The sequence below is a fragment of the Vanellus vanellus genome (genome assembly GCF_965231255.1).
Source record: "Vanellus vanellus genome assembly, chromosome: 1".
Taxonomy (NCBI): Eukaryota; Metazoa; Chordata; class Aves; order Charadriiformes; family Charadriidae; genus Vanellus; species Vanellus vanellus.
Genome location: NC_138905.1, coordinates 136,842,734 through 136,867,663, shown reverse-complemented (window position 1 = coordinate 136,867,663; position 24,930 = coordinate 136,842,734). Strand labels below are relative to the sequence as shown.

Here is a 24,930-nt window from a genome sequence, read left to right as displayed (position 1 = left end):
TTTTGTTTTTTTTTTTTCATCTAAAGAGTTAACGGTGATTTTGGCGTGTATTTTATTCCCCTTCCACCCAGGCAGTGATTAGATTGTCCAGTAGGTGGCTGGCATTCTCCGGCGCTCGCCGGCGGCTCCCCCGGAATTATCGCAGTCATTTAAGCAAGCCTGCTCTCATCATGGGAAGCAGGGGAAGAATTGACGTCCAGAAGATCCTGCCTACAGGATCCGAGCCGTCAGCGGAGCCCTGCTTTTTCCTCACTTTAAATCCAGCTGGCGAGCGCAGGTGCTGAACGCCGGCAGAGATTGGCAATGCAGCGTGACAGCAACTACCAAAAGTTCTTGCTTTTTGTAATTCCCTTGTTTTGGACTTGGTTCTGCTCGGCAGACCTGAAGCTGGGAATTTAACAAGCCTCGATTTTGAAAATGCCTCCCACTTACAGGTCTTTGAATTTGATAAATGGCCTTGCAGAGCTGAGGAATACCTAACAGTGAGACAAGTCAACGAGGAAAAGGCAAGTTTCAGGATTCAAACCATGCTAAAAGATGTTCTCCTTTCACCTTATGGAAACAGTACCGTTGAGCAAGCTGCAGTTGCTTTTTGGTTTGTTTATTGTCAAGATGTGTCACAAAGTGACATGACTTTTAAACTCTTCTGACTGTTTAAAAGCAGCAAGCAGCAGCAAAGCTAAAGCAAGAAATTTGTTTGAGGATTTTCAAAGAAGAAAGCTGTCTTCTGAGAAGAACAAAGTAGGACAATGGCATCCGGAGAGTGCCTTCTGCTAGACCTAGAAACAGACAACTTCATTCTCTACAACATCTCTGCCAACCAGAGCGCAAACTTCTCCCTCCTCGGTGACGACTGGTTCTACCCAGCGTTCCTCTACGCCATCCCCACCATCTACGGCATCATCATTTTGATAGGCCTTATTGGCAATATCACTTTGATTAAGATCTTCTGTACTGTGAAATCCATGAGAAACGTCCCTAATTTGTTCATCTCCAGTTTGGCTCTGGGGGATCTGCTGCTTTTAGTGACTTGCGTGCCTGTGGATGCCAGCAGGTACCTTGCTGACGAGTGGCTGTTTGGCCGAACTGGATGCAAACTTATCCCCTTCATACAGCTCACTTCTGTAGGGGTGTCAGTCTTCACCCTCACTGCTCTCTCAGCTGACAGGTAAGCTGGCTGCTGTAGCCTTGAGAAGAAGTCTGCATAGTTACGGCTCCGTAAAAAGCACGATTATGAATGCATATTTTCAGGTAACAAGTATACTTTTAACCTAATGGGGGAAAAAGCACAGCTTCAGTTAATTTCTGGTGGTTATGAGCACACAACTTGAGGAGGATGCAGGCTGAACAGAGAATACTTTTTCTAGGCTAAACTAAACGTTTGTGTAGTTTAACTAATAGCCTACCTTAATTAAAGGATAAACAAGAGCAGATCAAGCTAAAGACCAGAGAGAGAAAATACCATTAATAAAGCTCTGTTAAAAGATAACATGTTCATATTTGCTAAAAAGATAATTGATCCATATTTCATGAAGTGTGAAGGCACTGGACCAGCAATTTAAAGTGCAGTTAGAATCAATTTTTTCTAGTGGCTTGCTTCCTTAAGGCTAATTACATGTGAGGCAATATATCATGAAATATGTTCCAAATATTAAAATGAGGATGCTTGAAGCCAGGCATCTCAGCTCACTATAGCCAGGATATTTCCCTTGATTAAACCATTTGCCTCTTATCCAATCAAAACTGATCTGTGCTGTTAGTTTGGAAACTTTGTCTTCCAATAATGTTTGGTAAAAATAACATGTAATAGCTATGCTATTTTAGAATATGTGAAAACACGTTTGACTTTAACAAATTATATGCTTCTAAAAAGCCAGCTCTAGTTTAGATTTCTGTGAGGCTTTGGAAAACTGCCTCAGAGCATTTAGATTTAAATTCAAAAGGCATTTAATTTAAATGTTATTCGGAAGCACGAATGCTACCTTTCTGGAAAGGTTTTAAGTAATTGTTAGACTGTTGGCTCTTACAGAAACTCCTATGTACATCAGAGAAGCCAGGATACTTTGTTTCTAATTTGGGTGCTTCAGAAAGAGATTAAGGAATACATTGTCACCATGGTAAAGTTATAAAATCTCACAGAAGTACTAAGATTTGCAATGAGAAAAATTATTTCAGGTTTGTTTTGCTCAAAGAAGACCTGGGGATTGTATTTCTTGGTCACAAAGAAGTGAAACTGGGTTTGCTTTAGGTAGTCCCTTGCATGCCACTCTGCGTCACTCCTCCTAACCACCTACTTTAAAACATCAGACTATTTATGTGCATTTTCAAGGTAGTTTGTACACATATTTTAATATACAGTATGTGATCTCAATGAAAGCAGATGACTCCATAGTGTTTCAGAGACAGAACCGTCAATATGTTTATTAACTCCTCCATGTTGGTGTATGTACTAAAATAGCACTGTCTACCCCAATAGCAGATGTGTAGACAAAAGTCTTCAGGCAATTTGCTCTAAAAGAGTTGGGAAAATAAGGAAAGTGCACAAATCGTCTAGTAAAGGACCACCTACACTTTCACTCCTGAGTTTCCTGTGGTGGCTGGACCCCCCTGCTTGCTCTGAAGAAAATGTTGGGAAAATAATAAGTATTTCTCCAGGAAACTCATCTTTGCAAAGCTGTAATGTTGGTTGTTTTATGGAGTGTCAGGAAAAGAAAAATACATCATAAAGAAGATTATGTTAGAGAGATTTGTTGCTATCACGTGCCGTATAAAGTAAACATTGCAAATGCTTTTACTGAGTGGCACATCAATAGTGTTTTTTGCCTGAAGTAAGCGAACAGAAAAGAAAACAGCAGCTGTGGCAAGCTTGGGGTTTGGTGACTTTAAACGCTCAACTTCAGCTTTATCTGGATCCTGCTAACCATTTTCAGTATCACTTGGCTATAGGGAAATAGGCATGCATGTGGGAGACTTTATGTTCCCATTTCCAAGGGATCCCCTCTTCCAATTACCTTCTGCTAATGCATCTGTTGTCCACTGCAGAAGGAGATAATAACAAAACTTTTACCTTTATTAGATCTATGAATCTTAAATGTTGTGCACTGAATGATAAATGGCCCTTATCTATTATGTTTACTGAAGTTTCTGCTCCAGTATATTAACAGCAGTGCTGGGATAATTTTGTTACAAAACAATACAGCCTGTATTTTGTCAGCTGACGGCCCATTAGTCAATATTTAGTTTCTTAAAACTGTCACCCTGAACTCCAGGGCCTATCACGGCAGAATCATTAAGAAAATAAAATGTACAGGGAAAATTTCCAAGATGTGAGTCAACTGTGACTGGCGTGGTGATGCCTGCTTGGGTCTGCGAAGGGACTGGCAGCCCGATACCCTTGCTGTGGCCCCTGGGGCAGGGAGATGCTGAGCCTGGCACTCGGGGTGGTTTCATAGACAACCATTTGTGAGGTCAGATGTGGTGTTGCACGAAGGATGAGCGGCAGCTCAGCCCTGCAGGGAAACACCTGCAGAAGACAGGCGCACGGTTGTGAGACCAAGGTAACACGAGGACTCAGGAGTCCAGCAGGTAACGCTGCTCAGGCATGGCTCATCTCACTTGGCTTTTGCTGTCTGAGGTGAGAAGCTACTCCAGGATAGTCAGCAAGGTGTCTCTTACGCCTCCAGAGGAGACAGGATAAATAATCATGTTAGGATACCTATGTCCCTCTTTGGGTATAGCCAAGTCTTGCAGTTTAAGACAGGTTAGATGCCCATATTTGAGATGGCTAATGTTCAGTGACGTGAACCCTATCTGAGATGCTCACGTGAGGCATGTGAATGTCCCCGTTCTCGTGAATCAAAGCCATAGAGCATGGGAGAGAAAAAACCTCCTAAACCATCTGCTGTGAATAGCATCACATGGCACTGTCTCCAAGGAAAGGGAGACTTGTCAGTGCGCCACAGCCCTTTTGTCTATGATTCATTTTCTGTGAAAAATAATAATAAAACCCCGTCAGTTCCAGTGTCCTTCCATTGGCAAAAGCAAGCAGTAACAACTACTGAAGGTATCGTGGTGATGCCTAGAGAGACTTGGCATTGCAGGGGTCACAAATCTGCTGTGTAAAGAAAAACATTGGAGTGTGGTACAACAGGGTCATTTCCAAGGAGGTGACCATTGAAACACAAGATGAAAGGCAGTGGGTAGGTGTCATGGGCAGATACAGTACTTGAGAGAGCAGTGAGACCCATATGCTACGAGTTGCAGCAATTGTACAAATCATCTCAGTTGCTTTGGGTCACCTTCTGAAAACAAGGGGCCCAGTTTTAATAGACTTTTGCACAGCCCACGTCATGGGCACAAGGGTATGCCTTCCTGGGGTACACTTTTATTGTTTCCACTTCCACTTTCCCATGTATTAGGAAGGGTTAATAATACCTAATCTGTCATCTGCTCGTGACCGCAAATGCTCAGCTTTGCCAACCTCCACCCCAGAGCACCTAAAGCTGCTCAGTGGTTTGACCCGCTGAGAGCTGGTGGTTGTCCAGAGGGTTGACTGCTCACGTGCAAACTTTTCCCAAGTAGAAAGAGAGGGACACACTGCTGATCTCAGCTTTTCCTGCAGCAGGAGCCTCCCAGCCTGCAAGGTGCTCTGCGTGCGTATGGATGCACACGAGCGTGCCAGCACAGGTCTGGTTAGGTAGGGCATAGCCAAAGGGTCCCCGGGTGCTTATGCCGTCTCTGTGTACAATCATGAGATCCCATCAGACTAAGGTGAAATTATTCAAGTGTGTGGGAGAAAGGGCAAAGAAGAGTTAATATTTTCATCAATTTATTTTCTGTGGGACTACTCCACTGGCTGCAGGGAGCTTGCATCTGTCTAGCTGCATTTGCAGGAGCAGTGGGAGCTGATGGTGAGACCCGTTCTCCTGCGAGCTTGGCAAATTTGCAAAGCAGCCAGGAGAGGGTTAAGGTCTGTGGTGTGCTTACAGCCACCCTCCATGAGCGATAAGGCGCCAGGGCTGAGTATACAAGAGCAAGGAAACAAGCAGTCGATGAGTGTGTATGTGTGTTTGTGTGTTTTAGAAGGACTGTAAATGAGGTTGGCAGGGGAAGGACATCTGTCTACCCTGCTGCTCTGCTCCATCGAGACAGCAGGTTTCTTTAGCTGCTGCTCATCTTGTCCCAGCAAAGAGAGAGATTGAGTTCGCCCACCATCCTTCCCTCCTCCTCCTCCTCCTCCTCCTCCTCCTTGGTGCAAGGGGCAGGAGTATAGAGGCGCCTGTGAGAGCAGTCACACCTGGGCCACCAGCCCTGGCAGGAAAGCCAAGGCTGGCTCAGCAAGTGACAGGAAATTAAGGAAAATCTTTGTGCAGCAATAGGAAAAGCAGCCCATTTAATTGCCCTTGTCATGGGAGATGTCTTTATTTAATTGATTATTTCTCCCGTGACTGACAAGGTTTATACATTTGCATTTGAATTACCCAAGCTGTCAAGCACTGATCATACTTCCCCACTGTTTTGCTGAGATAGTAAAAAATCGAAACGCCCTGGTGCTCACGCAGTGAAACCTTCCTGAAGTAATGCTGTTTTTACAAGCACACTGCAGAGTAAGTGTAAAGCGTAATTGGAGTTTGCAAGCAACATCTTTACTTTAAGCATCTTGGATTATCTGGATTTTAGTGTTGGAAAACTCCAGCAATGCATGCCACCTGGAGCTGCCTGCTGGCCTGTGGTGGAAGGGAGAGATGGCGTAGTGAGACACATGGGGTGACATTACAGGTGAGGTTAGGTGGCTTGCCTTGGTAAGACCAGCTGCAGACAGCAGGAATTGCAGTCACGTGTGAGCTCTGAGACCTGAAATGAGGACATTAGCTTTGGAGATGTTGACCTCAGCACTTGGATGCAGGGATGGATGCAGGGATGCTGCAGTGCTTCCAGCTGCACTGAGTCCCTTGGAGCAGGTCACAGCCACAGCTTCTGATGTTCCTCTGCACTCATATGACAGTTTTTTTTATCAAAGACATAAAAAAACTTCAAACAACCCTCTCTCCCCAAAAAACAGTGGTGGAAGGAGAGAAACAAATCTAAAACTTCTAGAAAGATGTTTTTTAACATGCAAAAATCTTTGTTTAGTAGACTCATCTATTCTGTGATTTGGATGTCTCAAGCCCCTAATATTAATACTATGTACAATACCACAGGAGGAATAATATCTACATGTCAGTTCATTTGTTTTATTTTACAGTCACTGGATTATGTTTCCACAAAAGGATTCAGGGAAGTGTGCCACCCTAAAATAAAGCTATGGAAAGCCAAAACGGATTTCCATTGAGTTCTTTTACAGTGTGATACCTTTTTTTTAATACCATCAGTTGTAAAGTGTCAGGTCCATCGTGGTTATGAATTTATTCTGGGCAGTCTAGACACAGCATTCATAAAATCCCTTCAAGTCGCTAAGGCACCATTTTGGGGCAATTTACTTGTGCTGTAATTTACTGTGCAGCCTCAAGAAGTTTTTGAAAGGATGGAGGAGAAAGCCACTCTCAACTACCAAGGCAGCCCCTACTCCAGTTGATGCGAGTCGGCAGAATGATACCCCCATGCATATATTTTGGTTCCACTGACAAAAATCTCAGACAGAACACCGGTCCTTCCAAGCCAGGGAAGACAAACGGGGGGTTCTGGACCCCAGCCCACTGAAGCACCGGGCAGCCCCTCCTCGACCCTTGCCACGGCACAGTGCCTGTGTCGCTGCTCTGCCTGTGCTGACAGCACAGGGTACATGCAGAGAGACATACACGTATCTCTCTCAGCTGATGTACAGAGTCTTAGATCCTGTGTTGCTGGCCACTGTGTCAATACAATATAAACACTCTTAACACCCTTGGTTTAAGCTCTCATTTCCTCATCCCCTGCATCCGTCTGCACCAAGAGGAACAGATCAAACAACACAAACTTTCTGAATATCTTGATTAGCCAGAGCAGATGGCCAAAACACAATAGATGCACTTCTATAACCATGAACATTAGAGCTCCCATTTATATCAGCGGGACCAGTGCGCAAATCTGAGGATAGAGTCAGTGCTAATGTGCTGGAGACTGTCAATATTTAAGCAATCAAAAGGAAGAAAAGTTGGATTACCTATTGTTTACATTTCAGTAAAACCTAAAACCCCCAATCAGTTGTCATGGTCTCACGGTACGAGGTCCTGTACACACCATTAATAAGGAGAGCGACTCGCCAGAGAGGATTCACCTGCCGTGTTTCAGACTGAATGTGGTGGGTTGGGACATCCGCATCGCTGCAGGGAGATGAGCTAGCGGTGGTTCCATCGGCTCGTGTGTTACTGCTTGATGTTCAGACGTAGACAACAGCCTGGCTGAGAAGAGTAGAAGGGAGCTGAGCTGAAAAAGGAGAAGCACAAACAGCCTGTCCTGTATATGCAGTGAAGCATCCAGTAGCTGCTTTGCTCACAAACAGCCCTTGCAATAACCTGTTTTCCATTTAAATTTAAAAAAGACTCCAACACTAGCCCTGCTGAGTCCCCTCGACTTGTTTCTCACCAGTTCTACACCCACTTGCCCACCTCACCTCGTACCATGTAAGACACCATGGGCGATGAGGTCCTGTCTGAGCTCCTGCCTGTAGTGGGCTCTTTGATTCACCCCCACACTGCCTACTGCCTACAACCTCAGGTGGAGCAGGGCATTTCAGCCTCCGGAAGAGCAATCCATGCTCTGAGGCAGAAAACGAGGACGGTGCCTGGGCCCTTCGCAGTGCTGAGGCACCAGAAGGCAGCACACCAGCCGCTACGCTGTAGAGAAAGGCAGAAAGCTGGAGTTCCTTGCAGGAGGCTCCCCTCCTGAAGCCAGGCTAGTGATCCATTTAACCAGAGTGCAGAGCGCTGTGGAGCATCAAAGGGAGAAGCGTTGTCAGAGTTCTGCCCATCCTGTCCTTGCCCGCCCTCCGGCTAGGGCCAGTCTCTGCAGCTCTGTGGGAAGGCGGGACAGAAAACAGTACCACAACACCCTCAGAGGAAAAACCATTTTTTCACATCTGCAGACAGCCCTGAAGCACGAGATTTAGTCATGGATAGTCGAAAGATGTGGGAAGGCCCGAGATGCAGATGCTGGGCTAGCACTGACTGCACTAGCCATCCAGTTCAGCAGCATTTCATGCCCACCCCCTTGCACAGAGGCTGCCGAATATCTCATGGGATTTGGAGTAAAACAGATCTTTTCAGTGACGCCAGGCAACTTTCTGAGTACTAAGACTAAAGGTGCACATATTGCCCTGCCCCCCTCGTGTCTGCGGTGTCCTGTTACCCTCACTGCTTAGAACTTATGTCAAATTTCAAATCAAAATTCATCTGTCCTTTAACCACTGCATAATAATCTAACAAACAGTATAACTGAAAGGCTGAGAGAGTTGAGGTTGTTCAGCCTGGAGAACAGAAGGCTCCAGGGAGACCTTATTGTGGCCTTTCACTACTTAAAGGAGCTTATAAGAAAGATGGGGAGAGACTATTTACCAAGGCCTGCAGTGACAGGACAAGGGGCAACGGTTTTAAACTGAAAGAGAGTAGGTTTAGGTTGGACATAAGGAAGAAATTATTTATGATGAGGGTTGTGAGGCACTGGAACAGGTTGCCCAGAGAAGTTGTGGATGCCCCATCATTGGAAGTGTTCAAGGCCAGGCTGGATGGGGCTTTGAGCAACCTGGTCTAGTGGGAGGTGTCCCTGCCCATGGCAGGAAGAGGTGGACTAGATGACCTTTAAAGGTCCCTTCCAACCCCAATTATTCTGTACTTCTATGATAAGAGCAGTCAAGGATAACACTAGGTTGTTCAGCCCCAACATGCAGCTGAAAGTTCATAAGGAGGTGATGGTCTCTTATGACACCTATGTTTACTGAAGCCACAGAAAGGACTTAAGCATCATATAATTGACTTAGTTTTATACCAGCTAGATCAGGTATGGATTACACTACAACCATGACACAGTGGGAATGGCACAAGATATCTCATTTTGTCGGGTGCAGAAGAGACACTCCAATGTCTTCTCTGGGCCTCCTCTTTCCTTGAAAGATCCCCAATTTTTTGGTATAATCTGCTCACTTGGATCCTAGATATACTGTTTTACACCTGGCTGAGTTAAAATGGCTTCTGTTAGGCTGTGGCCATTTATCCCAATGACTCTACAATATTTTTACAGTCTGGTCAGCCACTGTCATCTGCAAACTTTCCCAGCAAAGGTTTTATAGCCTGCTCAAGGCAGCTGATATATGCAATAAATAACACTGCAGCTAGAGCAGGTTGCCAGGGCTCAGGCTAGAAATGGCTCCACACACTGCTACCTTTTTACTGCATGTTTGAAGACCTGCTGGGAAGGCCGTGGGGCTTGGGGTTCCCATCTAGTATGGCTCCACTTCCCAGGCCAGGGCTGCTAATTTTAACCCTTGTCCCATGGGAGAGGGGCAGGGATTTTATGGCCATGGATAGTGGATGGAGGACCACACGTGCCCCAGCACATGCATGCACATATCTACATGCACAGTCACCCACGCCAACATGACCATGAAGGCCGCACCTCCCTTGTACACCAGCGTGGCCCACACCCTTTTTACATCACCTCTAGTGCTGTGACAAGATTAAAAAAAGAACCCTAATTCTGCCATGCATTAAACAAGACAGATTTATATTAATTATCATCTGTTAGTAGGATTAACATCTCCATTATTCTATCTACAACCAGTCTTCGGCAACCCAAATACTGGCAGTTTTCTTGGTCACACCTTCCAGCTTTCTGAACTTCCCAACTTTGGAGCCAGTTCTCCACTTCTTGGGAATTTCTCAACCTTTTCAAGATTTGTAAAAAAAGTAACACCAGTTGTTCCCCAGCTGGCTCCTTTAATATTCCTAGGTGTAAATTATTCAGGCCTGCTAGTGTGAAAGTGGTTTGTGTTAGCAGATGTTGGCTCACATCTTCTTCTGTACAGCTTACAAATTTTCTGCTAGATCTGTAGCACTGCACACATGGTATAGATACCTCCCCCACATTTGGTTATAAAGACAAATATCTAGTAATTGCTTTTCACCTTGTCTTATCGTTGTTCATATCTTCACCATTTATGTGTATGCCTGACTTACTGATTTTTTTTGTTCCCCGGTGTATTTAAAAATGCACGTTTGTCTGTTACACGGTGACCTTTGATATGTCGTTGGCTCCTCCAGCTTCCCTTATCAGTCACTGACATTTTTAAACTCCGATATTTGCTGTCATTTACTTTTGCTTTTTTTCCCATCTGTTGTATATTGATTTTTTTAATTACTGCTTTGAGGTTTTAGCATGAGTCCTCGTTTTCTTTTATTCAGGGAAGCCTTTTGCCCTGCACAGTTTTTTTCAGGGCAAAGTAGAGGAGACAAGGGAGGAGGCTGGGGATCAGCTACTAATGTGTAGTTAGCATTACCCCCTTTACCTTTATATTCCCAGTCAATCGATCTGACAGCTGGTTTTAACTTTAGGAAACCTGCTTCTCTAAAGTTCCATATATATATATATAAATATCTTTTTATTCTCTTTCCAAAAAATTAAGATAAGCACACCACAGCTGCCATAGCTTAAGGAACTGCTAAATTTTAGGTCAATGATGAACTCTTCTTTCTCTGTCAGAACAAGGTACAATATTGATGTATTGCACATCACAGGCAGGACTTTTTGGGTTGAGAATCTGTCATTTTTAGAAACTCCAATGAATTTCTATAACTGGCTCTGTGAGATATCCAACAGTTATGCCATATGTTTAGATTATCCAGTGATGCTGTTTTTATGCACCAAAGGTGGTGTTTTCAGGAGAAATGAGGCTGATTCTCTAGTGGGATGAGGGCTCCATGTCTGAGGCCTCTTTTTTAGTTGCCCTGGTACGAATTCAATCCTCAGGCATGCTGAGGCCCTGGTCCCATGCCGTTGACAACCCTGGAGAGAGGCTGAGACAACAAAGCCTTGGATGGAAAGCATGATCCTTGGGCTTGATCTTTCCCATGCCTGGTGGCTCTGGTGCCAGCACCAGACCTCCCAGCTCCACTCTGGATGCAGACCACATTGCAACCCTGGCACCAAACAAGCTGCTCCACCAGCATGTGATCTGGTGCCACGTGGCATGAGCAGGCACATCCCTCTGACTGTACTGGGTGCTGAGCCCATAGAAATGTGCGCAATGATTAGGTGGTGCTGAGGAGCTGGGCTCTTGGCTCTGTAGGGGAACTTGCTGGTTTTGAAGTCAAAGGATGTTTTTAAATTAATGGGTCCCCACCCCTCTTTCGGACAGCGGGTCTCACATCCATTTGCAAGGACTGCAGCAAACTGTGAGGCTGGCCTCGTTGAAATCTTTGACTTGGGACCAGGGTTTCATTCAGAGACTTGGCTGAAGATCACCTACAGGGAATAAACACCCTGGGTGCAAAGGGCGTCTTTCTAACAAGGAAAACATCATCCATGGGACTCCCGCTAGTTCCTGCAGTAACCTTTATGTCCATTGTTTTCCATATACATAGTTAATTTCTGAAATATTTTATGCTTTGAATGGTCATAATTGGGATTAGCACATTCACTATCAAATGGTTACTTTTTAAGCTCTCCTTTCCTTATGTGTAGTGCAGTTCAATGATCTCTAAAACATTCTGTCTCAATTTTAACCTTAGTCATTCCTGGACTGAAACTCCCATTTGCCCAGATTCCAGGATGATGTAGCGGTATGCAGGTATACAGACTGAAATTTGAACGCACGCTTCAAAAAGTGAGAACTATGCCACTTCAATCAATGCCTCCTTTTTCTTTTCATTTAAATGTTAATTAATAAAAAAAGAAAGTAGGCAGTACCTGACAAAGTATGTAAGACTAACCCATTAGAGATGTCTTTGTGCCCATATGCAATTTACTAAAGATTTTAATAACAGATGTTCACCCAAGGATCATGCATAATAATGATAATCTTAACTAAGTATGCGGAAAGCAGATAGACCCAGAATAGCTTGTCAGAATGTGTTGATGGGTTAGACAGTCTAGCAATTGTGTGGATTTATTGAATTATTTGTCTTCAGAGCTATGAATATTCATAACATCCATGGTGAAAACAATAAAGAAAGTTTGGGGCATTGCATTTCTCATAAATCTCTTCAGATATTTAGTAAGACTTTTTCTTTGCTTTCCAAGTGGACCTTCACACTCAACAAGGCTCCACGTGCTTCATTTATGCAGTTTTTGCATAGCATCAACTTTTTCTCTGTTGCTTGAGGCTTTTTTGCATGGTAATTGAGCCAGTCCTTCATATTCTGTGGACAAAACAATAATGTGATGCTAGTAGAACACAATTACAAAATTTTAATGAGAAGATATTCGTTCAGTCTATTCATGGGCCAAGACCAGATCAACATGTTCGCATTAAGCGTACAAACGGGAACAGATGACTGGGGATCAGAGGAACTGTGAATTGCACATCTTTTCTCCCTCTTTCAGTTACAGGTGGGAACAGAAGAAATATGGGGATGTGCTGACTGAGAGGCAGTTCTTTCATCATTACAATAGGAAATCGTGGCAATTTTAGGAGCTCATTTTCTAGAGCTGGGAAGAACTCAGCCTTTTCACTTCACAGCAATTTACATGACTATTTTTTGTAAGAAATCAGTCCATTCCAACTAATCCCCGCTTTTTAATTTAAGTTTCAGATCTTCAGCACAACATCTCAAAATAGAGCTCAGTTTAAACAGATTCAAAAGTTTGTAAGTGGATTTCTCACTTCAGAGATAAAACAGAAAGCAGTAATATGGCAAATCTTTCCACCAGCCTGACGCAGTCTAAACAGTGGGATTGGAATGAAGCAAGGGCAGGCAAGCCTTCTGAAATTTTGTTTGAACAGGTTTCAATGCACTTGGTTTATTAAACCATTACAGAAATTCAGGAGTGGGTCCCAGGATCTTCTCATTTAAACAGTGTAGGATATAGTGATGGATGATACTATCTGGAGGAAACTTCCCTTGAAACTTAAGTACTCCTGCAAATTGTGGAGAGGCAGTGTCCCATTTCCATGGAGGAAGGATGGGGAAGATTTTTTTTTCTCTTCTTCTATTTCTTGCAAGCGTGAGGTTCAGCTGCAGGAAAATAGGCATGCCTGGAAGGACTGTGATAAAAAAAAGGGGAGCAGTTTGTGGGAGAGCCTCTTTCGGCCATTTTCTCTTGCTACACTCCTACTGCTGAAAAAAGTGGGGAAGAAGGAGTTATGAAAGCAACTCAGTGCCTCTTATTAAGTCAGATTGAATAGATTAGAGGGATGTAGCGGCCAGCACATAGCTGCTGTGTAATCCTTGCTGTCATATCCGTTCACCAAGAACATCTCCAACAGCCACCTATCTGTGTGACCAGCCGCCTTCGCTGCCAGGAGGGAGGGATATTTCTTTCCCATTGCCACTGGCGGCACCTGCAGTTATCACAGAGGACACAAATTATTTTGGTTGAAATTAAGATCTACTGACATACTGCTTGTAAAGACACTACAGAAAATGGTATCTCACGGCTTTAAAAAGCCTGGCTCTTTTTACCCAACACGTACCTACCAGATATAAAATGAGGGCTGTTGTGTGGGCCACCTATATTAGCTTTAATTGCCAACATAAGAGAAGGGGGAAAGGCATTAATACAAAGCAAACAGAAAAGATGAAAGCAAGTTAAAGCTGCCTTCAGCGCCAGCTTCCCCACACAATGTCAAGTTACTTCCCTAAAAAAAAACCAACCAGATAGTGAGACATAAGGATGTAAATTAATTTAAAATCCAAGGGAAGCATCTGATTTTTCTCCCATGCTTTAGTCGTTTTAATTTAATTTCTGTGGCTGTTGTAGCAGGCACAGGTAAGAGGATGAAGGTGACAGTAAAAAAGCATGAGGGATGCACTGGAGCTGCTGCCTTAGGGATAAGGCCCTTTCTTCCCCAGTGTGAGTGTAAAATTACAACCCTTTGTATCCCTATGCTTAGGAACATAAAGGCAATATGGCTTTGAAGGCAAAGTGTGTTTATGCTTTAGCTGGAGTGTATTTTCTTCGCTCAGCTGAGGAGCACAAAGGTGGCTAAAATATTTTGCACCAGCAGAGAAACTGCATCGAGGAAACTTTGACATCCATTTGGGGCCTTATTTTGATCTGTCTTTGGAGAGTATATCTGTAACTGTCTTTTTCATGCCAAAGCTATTTCTGTGTTTATATCTGAAGTTGTGGCTTTGGGGCTAAGTGTACGGTATTAACCAATATTTGCATAGTCAGAGTTTTAGAGTACATTAGGTGCTGTTATCGTTAGTTACATTATTATTAACACAAGGATAATGACACAGTTTTCCAGTTTCCCTGGCTTATTAACCTCGGTGGGAAAAGTATTTATGACAGAAAAACCTTGTGTGTGTCATATTTTAGCAGTTTCTGGTCGTTTCAGTAGTTTTGGTTGTAAGAAACAATTATTCAATGAGCACGATAAAGATCCTAAAAGATGTATAAGACATTTTCCAGGACTGAATGGAGAGGCACACACTCCGTGGGCTCTTATCAATCCCCAATGAATTTGGGGGATTAGGTTAAGATGTGATCCTGCATCATATGTTATTGAATTCTGGCATTCTAGATTGAAGCAGCCCTCTCACCAGGCTCCTCTTGGAGGCCTGGAGACCGACCTGGAGAAGAGGGACGGCATCGGAGTCACAATGGCTAGTGAAGGAGAGGATTGCCCTAAGGTGTGAATACTCATGGTGCCTTATGAACTGTGATTGTATTAATTGCATTTAAGACAGCCCCGCGTGTAATTTCTTTGTGTGTGCTTCTTTGAACGAGACTGCAAGACACAGAGATCACCAGCATCCATCCTGGCCAGAAGGTCATTGGTAGCTGCTGTTCACAAGGCAGGCTACTGCTTCTCAAACGCAGTGGGAACAAAGAGGTTCAAAACCTGAGCAGCAGTAAAGGGCAGCATCTCTTTCATATTTCCTATCAGATCGGCAACCCAGTCATTTTCCTCTGCACCATTTGACAACTGGAGAGAGATTGGAGTTGACAGAAGTTCTTGACTGTATCATTTTTCATTCAACTGAATCTTCAGAAGGCATAGTTTTCTTTTCAAGTTTTGGCCTTTGTTGTAGGGCATGAATCATACCTCTGGTTTTTAATCTTTTTCAAAAATTTCTTTAAAAGCAGGTTGGAGAGGGAGTTCAGCTGAAAAAAAAGTGGTATCAAGCAATAATTAGAGAGACTGAATGTGACAGCAAACAGGTGATAAATCCAGGGCCGTGGATCTACTGCAGACAAGCTGAGTATGCCATGTGACACATACTCTCAGAGACCATGTTGTTGCATGGGTTGAAAATAATGCTGTTAAGATCTTTGCATGAGGGCTCACTCGGCTGGCCACCTCGGTCCATGGCTCCACTGAGGTATACAGGCATGTTCATCAACATCCCCTTCAAAATGGACTGGATTTTTCAAAGATTGGATGTTAAATATGGGAAAGTTATATGCCTCAGGCTAACCCATTGAAAAAGAAGTTGCAGAGGACAAAGCTGTGGAAAGCTTGAAATAATGTTTGACGTGCAAGCTGGAAATACAGATGCTGAAAAACGGGACCAGCTGCTGCTCAAATCCAGTCTACCTTGTTGAAGTTCTTAAGAAATGTGAAATAAATTATAAAAACCAGGGCTGACCCTATTGGGAAAATAGTGTGGGAAAGTAAAGGAGTGAAGGAGTTTCTGAGCCCCACTCAGAAACTAGCCAGGAGGTACAAGTTTTTTTCACTTCCTAAGCACTGACCACAGGCACATCTCCCAGTGGCCTCCCAGCCCTAGCCCAAGGGAGTCCGGCCGCTTGAGCGTGCCCCTCCATGCTCTTACACAGAGCAGCCCCCGCAGCCGCTGTCCCGAACCCAAGCTGGTGGGGGAGAGTAGAGCTGCTGAGACACAAGCTGGGAGAGAGACCCATTGACTCATCAGCAAGGTGGCTGGAAATAGAGACTCCCACCAGATCAATACTGATCAATTAAGTATTCATACTCAGGGGATAACATAGATTACTGAAGATTTCTGAATAAGTCAGCCCGTCATCAAAGAAGTCGTGCAGATAGTCAGCAAAATAATTTGATTCAACTGTCAGGCTCTTAAGAGAATGTCCACCTGTGTTCCTACATCTGAGAATTTACATTTTCAAAACCTATTTTCTAGCTTCATTTTTTTTGTTTTATCTTTTTGTGCTTTTGACCTCATGATTTGGGTCTACACTGAGTTCCTTGCAAGCAACCCCTCTCTCAGATCTTCTTTTAGATCTGCTGTAGCAGGCTTTAAAAAATAAAATAAATGCCTAATAATCAGTGCTAGCATTCCAAGCCATTTCTAATTTTGTTTTTTTCAAAATTATATCGTTTGGAAATTCCATCTCTAATTAAAATGCACTCATAACTTAAAATGGATTAATTTTCTGACTCTTCCTACTCTATTAACATTAGTAAAAATAAAAGAGAATCTCTCTTGCTCTGTATTCTTCAATTCATTCATGCTACTGAAAATTAATACTGGAAAATATTACCTCAGCTGGCTATGTTATTTAAGAAAATCCCTGAAAAAATTAGGCTAACATGCCATGTTGATAAGCATGCAATTAACACCTGCTGAAATACCTTTGGATTAAGTAAATTTATGAAAATCTATGCAATTAATTTCCTTTTGCATTTATCTTCCTCAGGGTTTACTGGAGATGTTCAGTTAGCTAGTGTTTCCGTCAATAACCTATAGCTGGTGAATCAGACTATAAATGGAGCTATTTCAGCTACACCGTTTTAGTAATCTGCCTAGCTCTTCCATTTTATTACTGAAATAGTCATAACATCATGCTTGTTTAAGTGCTGTGATTTTCTTCACCTGAGAAGATGATCTTGAACTGGAAGACTGTGCTTTGTAGTATGACACCACTTAATCCCCAGCTTCAGAATGAAAGTTAAAGAGGTGCTGAGCAAGCCTGAAAAATACTATGTCTGGCTGCTGCAGCTGTATAGCTGGAATAAAGGGGAGCTGGAGAGCTTGGAGAATAAATGGTTAAACAGAAGACTATCGAGCAGGGTGTTTGCAGTCCGTTAAAGAAAAAAATCTACCCAAGACACCTGTGGGATTGTGTGAAAAAACATCTGCAAATGGTGAGATGTCCAGATACTGATAAATATAAATCGATGTAAGTATGCATGTACTTATGTATACATGTATATACATGTATATGTATCAAATATATGCATATAAATACACGTGTACGTATATAAAACCCCCACGCACTGAAGTACGCATATATATACATAGAGGGAAAGGACAGGCATTCTGAGCAGGGTATTGCCTATAACTAGAAGCTGAATGTGTGCTTATCCTGAGAACGAGTCACTTGCCCAGTTAAAACAGTGCAGGACTGACAGACTCCTCTCTGACACGCTGAGCTTTAGGATAATGCAGGCTATAGAGCGTGGGGAATGGATCACGCACATGAAGTGTCCCTGGTTTGGGCTGCCAGGCGGGCGGACCCTGCTGTGCGCTGCCTGGTCTCAGGCAGGGCGTTACGCTTGCTACCTCTGCTGCTGCCCCAGGCCCGGTTCGGCTGGCTGAAAGAGCTGGGATCCTGGTAGGAGCTTGGAAATGGACTCTGGAGCAGCCACGTGGGGATGTACCCTGCCTTGCCAAAAGTGGGCTGGGACAGCCTAGGACCCAGGCACCCATCAATCCCCAGGGAGCTGACAGTGACCAAGGGACCAAATGAGCCATGGGCAGTGTGAGGAAGATCCTGGAAAAAACATCCAACAGATTGTAATTGTTATGATAATGACCTTAAGTAGTAATTTATGAAGCCTGTACGTATTCCTTCCTAATGAACTTTTTTTCTCCTGCTGTGTTCCTTAAAAGCACATGTGAATCATGATTTACGTGGAGTGTACATTCCTTCCAGAGCAGGAATCCAGCAAATATGAAGTTCTCCTGTTTTCCAATCCTCTCATTACATGTATCAGGTTCAAATAAGCTTGCTTCTTTCATTTTCTTATATTCTGAAGTACAATTTTCTGAAAGGCTGAAACCATGAAAGACAAAATTGAAAATCAAAGTCTTCTACATATCCAGCATAGCAAACAATATTTTATTTTTTTTTCTTTAAGAAAGTCAGTTAGCAGCTCTGGCTCCTTAGCCTGGGTGCACTGAGTTATGGACAACTGTTTATTGCCATCTACACCACCAAACAGCAATTAAAACAAGCAACATGCTCTCTTCAGCTTGAGAAAACTTAAGATTTGGCTTGCAGGAGGCCAGGGTACTCACACCTCAACAAGAAGTGTGTGACAAAACCTCCATCCAGTTTTCTTCAACACTGTTCTGTGAAGGGGTATAAACTGCTGTACGCTTTTGAAGAGAAGTCTATGATTGCACTTCTTATCTTAATGCTATTTGGACACATACATATTAATGTCGGGCAGCACCATGCTTTGTTGTGTCGATTACAAATTAAATGAACTTGGAATCAATATAGATGAAACTGAATGGACCCATGACAGGTGGCTCTGGTTTAAAATGAGGAATTTATTGAAAACATCGAAATTTAAAACACTGGAAAAAAATCAGTCTTGAGTAAAGAAGGATTTTGTTTGTTTTGTTTTGGTTTTGAAACAGAAGGGACGAGCAAGAATACAACGCCTGAGTGTTGGGGTGAATAAATTCTTTCTTTCTTTCTCATTTTTTAGGTATAAAGCTATAGTAAGGCCGATGGAGATCCAAGCATCCCATGCACTGATGAAGATTTGTGTGAGAGCTGCTATAATCTGGATTGTATCCATGTTGCTTGCCATCCCTGAAGCAGTGTTTTCAGATCTGCACCCTTTCCACGACAAAGGGACTAATAAAACCTTCGTCAGCTGTGCTCCTTACCCGCATTCTGATGGGCTGCATCCCAAAATTCACTCAATGGCATCATTTCTGATCTTTTATGTCATTCCCCTATCTGTCATTTCAGTATATTATTATTTCATTGCTAAGAATTTGATCCGGAGTGCTTACAACATCCCCGTGGAAGGAAACGTCCATGTGAGGAAACAGGTAGAGACTTGACCTTCTCCAAAAATCCACATTCCCTGTGAATCTGGGAGTAAAAAGTGTGGGTACAGGGAAATTTACACTGGGACAGACTGTATCTGTTGTGCTAATTTTAATAGATTAGGTGGGCTAAAAGAATTAAAATGGTTGACACAAGCCATGGCACAGCACTGAACAGTTAAAGTATCTTCTCCTGTTTCTAAGTTCAGAGACTTTGGCAGGGTGGTTACCATGGCAAACGCAGCAGGACACCCATTCCAAAGCCTGGGAAGGTATTGACTAGGATGCAGGGAAAGAGGCAGAGCTGGAGACGGTGTTTGGAGACTGTAGCTGAGGGGTGACGCAGCAGAAAATCAAAACTTCTCAAATTGCTTTGTCAGAGAGAGGAACTTTCACTCCCCGAAGCAGTACCTCTTCGCTCAGAGGGAAATTCTGGGTCTGTAATTTGGTCCTCTGGACTGAAAAGCAAATGGGACACAGCAATGGGGGAGTGAAGGTGAGGGAAGCCTCTTCTGCAAGGCCCCCCAGGGTCAGGAGCACCCATCGATGAGGGAGATGCACAGCTGCTCCGTGAGAGTGGCAACGCCTGCTGTGCTCACCACGGCTCCAGCTCTCGTCTGCCGGTGCTGTGGCATGTGGAGAAACCAGTACAGGTTAGAGAGGGACAGGGACAGTGGAGACCAGAGGATGATGTTGGTGGGCGCAGGGTCCCCAGGAAGGAGGACAGAGCAGGAAGGTGTGGGGTCCTCATAGATGCACTGAAGTTATATGTCTTGCGAGTGGTGTGATCTTTGCAGTGTAAAGTCTCAAGAGAAAAGGAGAGTCCTGGCTTCTTCCCTTAAACCTTTTGATCATTATAACTGTCCTTCTAAAAATGCCTCTTTTCCTAGGGTCTCCTGAGGGGAGCGGTGTTGGACAGAACAACTCGTCAACCTGTTATTTGCCCTCTAATAAGCCAGACTGATCAGTCTTCTTCTGGTCCAATAGCTGGTAGCCTCAGGTTTCACCTTAAGACAGTCTTTGATTTATATAAGCAGGCTATTTGCTCCAAATAATGCGGTCTTTTAACCTTCCCTTTGTACCCTGAAAGCAGAGTTACTTCTGTTACTGTCACTTGTGAGTGGGGGCTTTTTACAAAACCTCTTCAGACTGTCCCACTGCAGAGGTCGTGGTTGGGCTGGCTCAGCTGAGACCCATATATTTCAAGTGAGTTTCACGCTCTGGTTGAAAACATATGGCTGCAAATGTGTGAGTCCTGAACCAAGTGAGGGGATTTAGCCAGGATTCGGGCGACCTAACTCCAGCCTTTCAACTGGAAACTGTTTCCTTTTGACTGCTCCTGTTGTAAGCAGCTGGAGACAAAAAGAGTCATTTCCAGGGGGAAACCCAAATCCTGCACGAGCGGCTGGGTATTTCAGATCAGTGCTTAGATCTGAATGCATCTGAGCCTTAGGTTGTCCAAGTAAGAAAGCAACATCAGGATAACTTGTTTCTAACAACTTATTTACCTTGACATATTTACCCTATTTACCTCACGTCTTCCTTTCAACTGAGGTGTGCTTCAACCTAAGCTAAACTAACACAAGCCGTTCTTCAGCTGAACAAACGCCCATAGAATTGCACCCAGCTGACATCTTCACCTTAGGCTGACCTAACGCAATCATATCACGTAGCTTTCAGGTGCTAAGGTGAAACAGTAGGGCTGGAAAGCTGTGTTTTCTACCCATTAAATGATGTGTGGTCCCTGAAATCCTTATCCTTTTCCCCTTCCGAATGCGTGTAAATCTTTCTCTCCTGCAGGCCATTTTTCTGCTGATTCGATGACTGTTTTGATTAGTGACAATAAAGTGAGTAGCAAAAGCAGCCCTTTCCCCCTTTGGTTTTGGGGAGAGAGCTCTAAAGAAAGCAAAAGGCCAGGCTGCAGTCTAGCACCATCAGTCCATCATTCCCATCCCGCAGTGCATTCGGGAGCTATAGGTCTCCATCTGAGATAACTGGTATTGATTTCTTTCTTTATTGCGTTGCTTCCTTTCTTTATAGTGCAGATGTGGCCTCAATAGCCCTATATCAAATTAAGGATACATTTAAAAAGAATATATGGTTCAGCCAAGGAGAGCCCTTTCTCAAAGGATTTAATTTCCAGCCTGCTCTCTGGAGACGTTATCATCTGGTACATGCCAATCCTTCCTAAGCTCAATGGCTGATTTTCAGTCGCTGCCATTAAAGGGTCACAAAATAAAGTCAAAACAGGCTTGTAAGGTCTGTCTTGCCTACTCCCTGCTTGCAGCTGCCCTGAGGAAAGATCAGCCTGTGTGAGCTGCTGAGTTTCTGATGCACCTGTGCAGCCTGGAAGGAGAGTGAGGATGGGGAAGCATCCCCGGAGCCTGGACAGGCACTGTGGCCACACCAGGGCCGGAACAAGGGCAGCGGGGCTGGGGCTAGGGGCAGTTTCAGGCCATTCAGGTCCTACTCAAATACAAGGGGCCAGCTGCAACAAATTCCCTAGGAGTGCCTGGGAAAAGGTACGGGGATTACCAGAGAATAGAACATTATGAAGCCCTGAAAAGTCAGCAGTGTTACATTTTCCATGCCTGCAAACTTGTGGCTGCACAACCTCTCCCAGGGAGCAGTGTATATCAGCAGGTCTTTCTGGGCAACTCTATCTATTCTCTCCTTTTGGGTAACCGCCGTCATGGCTCTTGTCTTCATTAGGAAGAAAGATGTGGTTTTCAGTGGCATTGTTATCTTAGTGTGCAGCACTGGTGGACAAAAGACAAGGTACGGTTTACCTCAGCTCCCCTCGGTTGAGCAATACCTCTGGGTTGACTCCAAGCCTGTAAACGTAAGTAAAACAAAAGTGTGGCTTGTCTGCATGAAGGTTATACTGCGTGCTAACTGACATTGTAAAAGCACCTTTCCCTGACAAGATTCAAATTATGCTAAGAGAAGTGGTCATTCATAGAATCATAGAATGGTTTAGATTGGAAGGGACCTTGAAGATCACCGAATTCCAACCCCCCTGCCATAGGCAGGGACACCTCCCACTAGACCAGGTTGCCCAAGGCCACGTCCAGCCTGGCCTTAAACACCTCCAGGGATGGGGCCTCAACAACCTCTCTGGGCAACCTGTTCCAGTGCCTTACCACCCTCAGAGTGAAAAAATTCTTCTTAAGGTTTAATCTGAACCTGCCCTCTTCCAGTTTAAAGCCATTCCCGCTCGTCCTATCGCTACAGTCCTTCCCCAGCTCTCCTGTAGGCCCCCTTTAGGTACTGGAAGGCTGCAACAAGATCTCCCCGGAGCTTTCTCTTCTCCAGGCTGAACAGCCCCAACTCTTTCAGCCTCTCCTCATAGGAGAGGTGCTCCAGCCCTCGGATCATCCTCATGTGTCTCCTCTGGACATGCTACAACAGGTCCATGTCCTTCTTATGTTGGGGACTCCAGAGCTGGATGCAGTACTCCAGCTGGGGTCTCACGAGAGTGGAGTATTCATCTATGCACCATCTACATCTACCTTCTAGCTCTTTCAGCTGATGGGTCCACCTTGCTGCTGCCTCGGTGTTTCTCCAAGTGCAGAATTTCCTCTCTTGGTTTCTCCTGCTCCTTCAGCCTCTGAGTGCTGCACTTGGTCTCTAAGGGCCCTGAGCTGTTGGCAGCACTTTTGTGTACATATACCACATGGCTGCAAGGCAGAAAGTCCTGCCTCTGGGCTCTGTGAAATATCCCAGACCCCTACCCTGTAATTAATAATAATAATAGTAATAATAATAAGTTAATATATATAAATTACATAAGAACATATCTATTATATGCGGATAACTAATGCAGGTGTCTGCACTTCTGTTGCCTGAGCTGAGATTTTACAAAATGACAAGCCATTGGAGTTTTAGCCCTAAACAGGAAAGGAAAGACTACCTCCTTATGTAACAAATTTTCAGAAATATTTGTTTTTCGGGGAAGGGGATTGAGAAGAGACAAGGAGAGTTCTTGACTCTATGTTCACCTGTGGTCCAGGTTGCCCTGCTCTGGCCCTGCCGCCTGCCATGCACTAGCCCCAAAGCTGCAGCACTGGGAAAAATAGTTAGCTGCTGGTCTGAGCTAGGAATAGCTGCTAATCTGCATTTCTCTTTCTTCTTCCAGATTGAATCCCGTAAGCGCCTGGCCAGGACAGTACTGGTCTTTGTGTGCCTCTTCGCCTTCTGCTGGCTTCCCACTCACATCATCTATTTATACCGGTCCTACCACTACTCAGAGGTGGACACCTCAGTGCTGCATTTCATTGCCAGCATCTGCGCTCGGATCCTGGCATTCACTAACTCTTGTGTCAACCCGTTTGCTCTCTACTTGCTCAGCAAGAGCTTTCGGAAACAGTTCAACAACCAGCTGTTCTGCTGCAGAGCTCGCCTTCTTATCCGGTCCCAGAGCATGGCCAGGAGCACCACACGAATGACCTCCCTCAAGAGCACCAACCATTCCCTGGCCACCTTCAGTCTTATCAACGGCAACCACGTCTGCCACGAAGGCTATGTCTAAAGGACACAGACAGGGACCACTACATCACATACCTAGTGTGGCTGCTTGGTTTTGCTCTGTGGGGATGGTGAGTAACGCACAAACGCACTCACGCATGCATGCACAAGTGTGTGCGAGGAAGTCTGATGTGCTCAGAGAACTCAGAGGAGCTTGAAGCATCCAATATTTCATCCTGGGCTGAGGCTGAAGCATCCAACATTTCATCATGGACTGAGGCATCACTGGAGCAGCAGATCATTGAGCACCAGCCCACAGGAGCTCCCTGGGAAGCACTGCATTGCTTCAAGACCCGCTGCTTTTAATTAGAGCAAAGTGAGCATCTTAAGATCAAATCTAGTTTGGCTCTGCAGGTTCTTCATCACTTTCTGCTCAATACCGAACTCAAACAGACTTACAGCAGTGACAAAGATCATACCAGGTGCACAAAATTTGTCAGAACAGTTGCATCCAGCGGTTCATGGTATAATATATTGTGACACCAAAATAAATCCATTTAAATAAGGTAAATACTTTTACGAAGGAGTTCAGTGTAGGTCATTTACAGACTTTTCAAGTATTTATTAATGTTCTGAGTACAGTATTAATTCATGGTATAAAAGATATCACGAGTTTACTGGGGCATGTCGGTGGCCCCATCTGAAATGAGCAGTATCTTGCACCACATCAATGTGAAAGCAGTAATGTGAATAAATGTGAGTTGGAACATGTTTACAGTTTTCAAATGCGTGAGCTTTTGCCATGTTGTGGAGGAGACAGTAGGGCATCTTCCAAGCATTACTGTTTTGCTCTTCCCATCATCAAGGTGTGAGATAGTGAATGTTTCATCACCTAAGGGGTACCAGAAAATTTTAGTTGGGTTTGGCTAAGGGCAGGCAATTAACAGAAAATGAAGCACAGCTATTTTTCATGCAGTAGTACTTTGTAAAACACCTTAGTTTTTCAGTAAAAGCTACCAACAACCCAGGGTCTGATGTCCAACCCATAGGGTTGTTCCTTCTATCTTCACAGAAATCTGTGGAGACAGTGTCAAAAGTGGCTAACAGATCGGAGAATTGAGTCTTCCGTAATGTTTACTCCACAGCAGTTCCTGTGCCAGGTATCAGCTATTCTGGAAACAGGAGCACAGTGTCCTGTAGATAACAAAACTCTTGAAGTGCGTGGGTTATAGGACAGGCAATGAAGCTGCACACCCGATAAAGAAAGCTGCTGCAAAATGAGGCCATAAACCAATCACTGTAACAGAAGATTGAGTTTTTAATGGCCCTCATC

The 24,930-nt window shown here is 44.2% G+C and overlaps 1 protein-coding gene across 1 annotated transcript; it reads left to right on the top strand.

Annotated features, from left to right (window-relative positions):
- Positions 1-749: 749 nt before the first annotated feature.
- On the top strand, positions 750-23,661 carry GRPR (gastrin releasing peptide receptor; the record flags this gene model as incomplete). Its single annotated transcript, XM_082496437.1, has 3 exons — positions 750-1,168; positions 18,782-19,133; positions 23,269-23,661. The coding sequence occupies 3 exons, from the start codon at positions 750-752 to the stop codon at positions 23,659-23,661; spliced, it is 1,164 nt and encodes a 387-aa protein (XP_082352563.1).
- Positions 23,662-24,930: the final 1,269 nt, after the last annotated feature.